The sequence below is a fragment of the Pseudorasbora parva genome, chromosome 6 (genome assembly GCF_024679245.1).
Source record: "Pseudorasbora parva isolate DD20220531a chromosome 6, ASM2467924v1, whole genome shotgun sequence".
NCBI lineage: Eukaryota > Metazoa > Chordata > Actinopteri > Cypriniformes > Gobionidae > Pseudorasbora > Pseudorasbora parva.
The window spans coordinates 182,501-187,500 of NC_090177.1; the positions used below are offsets into that span (position 1 = coordinate 182,501).

General features: G+C 40.0%; 1 protein-coding gene across 4 annotated transcripts in view; it reads right to left on the reverse strand.

Moving 5' to 3' along the window:
- ctc1 (CTS telomere maintenance complex component 1) overlaps positions 1-5,000 on the reverse strand; it is a 65,882-nt gene that overhangs the window by 14,312 nt on the left and 46,570 nt on the right. For all 4 annotated transcript variants that reach the window (XR_010905276.1, XM_067445305.1, XM_067445304.1 and 1 more), the window contains exons 12-15: positions 4,907-5,000; positions 2,094-2,183; positions 842-970; positions 702-748 (exon numbers count right to left, since the gene is read on the reverse strand). The exon at positions 4,907-5,000 is cut by the window's right edge and continues 180 nt beyond it. Coding sequence is in view for 3 of the 4 variants with exons in the window: in XM_067445305.1 (XP_067301406.1) it covers positions 702-748; positions 842-970; positions 2,094-2,183; positions 4,907-5,000 (360 nt within the window). In the remaining variant the exon portion in view is untranslated. The remainder of the gene's footprint in view (positions 1-701; positions 749-841; positions 971-2,093; positions 2,184-4,906) is intronic.

The window sequence follows — 5,000 nt, forward strand, 5'->3', positions numbered from 1 at the left end:
CTGTAGATTTACAGTAGTTTTACAGCAGTTTTGCAGTAGTTTTACTGTAGCTTTGCAGTAGTTTCACTGTAGTTTTACAGTAGTTTTACTGTAGCTTTGCAGTAGTTTCACTGTAGTTTTACAGCAGTTTTGCAGTAGAGGTACAGTAGTTTTACAGCAGTTTTGCAGTAGAGGTACAGTAGTTTTACAGCAGTTTTGCAGTAGAGGTGCAGTAGTTTTGCAGTAGTTTCACTGTAGTTTTACAGTAGTTTTGCAGTAGATTCACTGTAGTTTTACAGTAGTTTTACAGTAGCTTTGCAGTAGTTTTACAGTAGTTTTGCAGTAGTTTCACTGTAGTTTTACAGTAGTTTTACAGTAGTTTTGCAGTAGATTTACAGTAGTTTTGCTGTAGCTTTGCTGTAGTTTTACAGCAGTAGAGGTACAGTAGTTTTACTGTAGTTTTGCAGTAGATTTACAGTAGTTTTGCTGTAGTTTTACAGCAGTAGAGGTACAGTAGTTTTACAGTAGTTTTGCAGTAGATTTACAGTAGTTTTGCTGTAGCTTTGCTGTAGTTTTACAGCAGTAGAGGTACAGTAGTTTTACTGTAGTTTTGCAGTAGATTTACAGTAGTTTTACAGTAGTTTTGCTGTAGCTTTGCTGTAGCTTTTAAGTATTTATATACAGATCTGAAGATGTGTTTATGTGTAGCAGATAATCGTCACCTGCTGTGGAGAACTTCAGATACGGTCATGAGCGCAGGAACACCTGACTGATGACGACACAGGAAAACAAACACAAGCAGCTAGCAGCAAACATTACTCATTCTCATTAGCATAACTTAATTAACTAAATCAAGCGCTACCTGAGCGTCAGGCAGCTCGTCCGTGAGTGTGTGTATGCGCCACTGCGGCTGCAGCAGGAGGGCGGGGCTACTGAGCTGCGTGACTCCGCCCCTCGCTGAAATTTCCTTGGCTTTTAACACACTCACATCCTGAGAGAGACAGAGATGACATCATTCACTCGCCATCACGTCCTTCATACCTGAACATCTTACAAAATATCGTACAAGACGACTGGTGTGCTGTCCCTTTGAGCAAGTCAATTATAACTGTAAAACTAGATGAGTTAAAGGGATAGATCCGCCAATAATGAGCCTGATGTTTATCTGCTGACCCCCAGGGCATCCACATGTAGGTGTGTGTGTTTCTTCAGGAGAACACAAATGAAGATTTTTAACTCAACCGCTGCTGTGTGTCGGTCATATAATGATGTGAATGGGGAACAACTCTAGGAGAGCAAAACAAACAAACAAACAAACATGCTTAGACAACACACACACACCCTGCTGCTCGTGAAGACACATTGATATCTTAAGACATGAACCGATCGGTTTCTGAGAGAAACACAACAGTATTTGTGTTATTCTTTCACCTCACATCAGACGAATCTCATCTAGTGTTCCCATCCGCTATTACTGCGTCTGATAAGGTCAAACTGGCGGGATCATATTATATATATAGATATATTCCACGCCATGTTTGTTTGTTTGGCTCTCCTAGAATTGTTCCCCATTCACATCATTATATGACCGACACACAGCAATGGCTGAGTTAAAAATCTTCATTAATGTTCTCCTGAAGAAACACACACACCGACATGTTGGATGGTCAGCAGATAAACATCAGGCTCATTTTTTGGCTGAACTATCCCTTTAAGTTTGATGTTAGCTTGATAGAGTCTTGTCTAAAAGTTTGAAAAGCCTTGTAGATTTTACTCATAGAAGTCAATAAGATGTTAAAATGTTCCAAGCACATTGCTAACATGCTTTAAAGATTCTAGCATGATTTAACACATTGCTGGTATGTTTCTGGCATGAATTAACACATTGTTGACATGTTGCTAACATGATGTAATATGGCGCTAACATGTTTTTAACATGATAGAAAAACTTAATAACATTGATAACGTTTTGGCATTATTTACCACATTGCTAACATGTTTTAACATTGCTATCGTTATTAACATTGCTAGTATGTTCATGAATTAACACATGAACATGTTTTAAAATGATTTAGCACATTGTTTAACAGTCCCGAATAAACAGCGAGTCGTACCTCAGTTTTGAGTGCGATTAATCTGTAAACCCATCCGGGATGAAGGACGGGGAACCAGCGAACACATGGCCCCATGATGTGCAGCTCGATCTGAAAACACACACAGGTCAGCAGATGGCCTGTAGGTGGCGCACCGACTTCATTTAACCAACTATGATAACTTCGTTAGATGGTAAATCAACACTAAACATGGTTTTGAGTAAAACCAAATGACTCCACAGTATTGAAAAACTCAGCAACCAATGGACGTCCAGGGCAGCAGACGTGTACATTCAAATCACTCAACATTAACATACCATCATACAGTGGAACAACAGAAGTTAAAAAATCTGAGAAATTACTTATAAATGTGCTGTCTGAGTTTGGCGGTCTGTAAATGAGAGCACAGAGCAGCACAGAGGAGGAAGAATGTAACGCTACACACTGCACCTCAAACGACGAATAACTGCGAACAGAAACTGTGCGTATTTGGAGTGATTGTTTGAAAACCATAGCAACGCCACCACCCCTGCCAGTAGTCCTTGGGGTACTAATGAAACAACAGTCCGAAGGAAAAAGTTCCTCGAAGAATGACAACTCACCCACACCGGCCCAGGTTTCCGTCAGGAATAAAATGTCCAAATCACGTCCGGTAAAAAAGTCATTTTAGATAAAAGTTTTATTGCATGTGGACCTAGCATTAACTAGGGCCATATATAAAGTAGGTTGTGATGATAAGGCCATATCCAGATGACGTAGATTGTGACAATTCACTCCCATTTTGTGAATCCGTAAATGGGGAGGAGCTGAATGAATAGATGAATGAGAGAAATCCGGGAAAACTATTGTTTGATTTAATCCCTAATGATGACTACTGTTAGCCTAGAAATCTAGACGCACCCTAGCGGCAGCAAATTTAATTTGCCAGCAAGTGTCGTCTAGGCACTCTCAATACCCTTCTGAGCTGTGTTCCTCAAAATCTGGACGGGCCAATCACATCATGTATAGAGTCGGTGGGCGGGGCCATAATGACGACGGCCGAGTTGCGTTTGCGTGCTTCTAGTTAACACAGAAACTGGCGAACGGCGGTCTGTCGAATCAGCTCTGACCGCGACTCTGGAAGACTTGGAGTTAAGCTTTTCTCTGAAAAAAGAACAAAGAGCGGGAAGATGTGTTCGTAGTTTAGCCGACCGGATTTAGCGAATGTTTAATCAGTCAGTGAGCTCTGCTTCACCTTCGTTGCTCCGGTTGGTGTAGCGCTATCCTATCGCGTGCAGAGGGAGTTTGAAAGACAACCGTTTATCCGCCCCTCGGATTGAGCCGTCAATGGTGAGTTTCCAGACCAAACATCTTGATGTGAGTCTGGCTTGTCAGGCTAGACTACTGTGTGATTTAACCCCTGATGATGATTATTGTGTGATTTAACCCCTGATGATGATTATTGTGTGATTTAACCCCTGATGATGATTATTGTGTGATTTAACCCCTGATGATGATTATTGTGTGATTTAACCCCTGATGATGATTATTGTGTGATTTAACCCCTGATGATGATTATTGTGTGATTTAACCCCTAATGACGATTATTGGTGTGATTTAACCCCTAATGATGATTATTGTGTGATTTAACCCCTGATGATGATTATTGGTGTGATTTAACCCCTGATGATGATTATTGGTGTGATTTAACCCCTGATGATGATTATTGTGTGATTTAACCCCTGATGATGATTATTGGTGTGATTTAACCCCTGATGATGATTATTGGTGTGATTTAACCCCTGATGATGATTATTGGTGTGATTTAACCCCTGATGATGATTATTGTGATTTAATCCCTGATGATGATTATTGTGTGATTTAACCCCTGACGATGATTATTGGTGTGATTTAACCCCTGATGATGATTATTGTGTGATTTAACCCCTGATGATGATTATTGGTGTGATTTAACCCCTGATGATGATTATTGTGTGATTTAATCCCTGATGATGATTATTGTGTGATTTAACCCCTGATGATGATTATTGTGTGATTTAACCCCTGATGATGATTATTGGTGTGATTTAACCCCTGATGATGATTATTGGTGTGATTTAACCCCTGATGATGATTATTGTGTGATTTAATCCCTGATGATGATTATTGTGTGATTTAACCCCTGACGATGATTATTGTGTGATTTAACCCCTAACGATGATTATTGGTGTGATTTAACCCCTGATGATGATTATTGGTGTGATTTAACCCCTGATGATGATTATTGTGTGATTTAACCCCTGATGATGATTATTGTGTGATTTAACCCCTGATGATGATTATTGGTGTGATTTAACCCCTGATGATGATTATTGGTGTGATTTAACCCCTAATGATGACTGTTGTGTGATTTAATCCCTAATGATGATTATTGGTGTGATTTAACCCCTGATGATGATTATTGGTGTGATTTAACCCCTGATGATGATTATTGGTGTGATTTAATCCCTAATGATGATTATTGGTGTGATTTAACCCCTGATGATGATTATTGGTGTGATTTAATCCCTAATGATGATTATTGGTGTGATTTAACCCCTGATGAAGATTATTGTGTGATTTAACCCCTGATGATGATTGTGTGATTTAACCCCTAACGATGATTATTGGTGTGACTTAACCCCCGATGATGATTATTGGTGTGATTTAACCCCTAATGATGATTATTGGTGTGATTTAACCCCTAATGATGATTAATGGTGTGATTTAACCCCTAATGATGATTATTGCTGTGATTTAACCCCTAATGATGATTATTGGTGTGATTTAACCCCTGATGATGATTATTGGCTGACCTTCCGCTGCTCTCCTTGGCGCTCTCGCTCCTCAATCTTGCGGTTCTTGGGGTCGTGACCCCAGATCTGGACGTCTCCCAGGGTCACGGCGCGG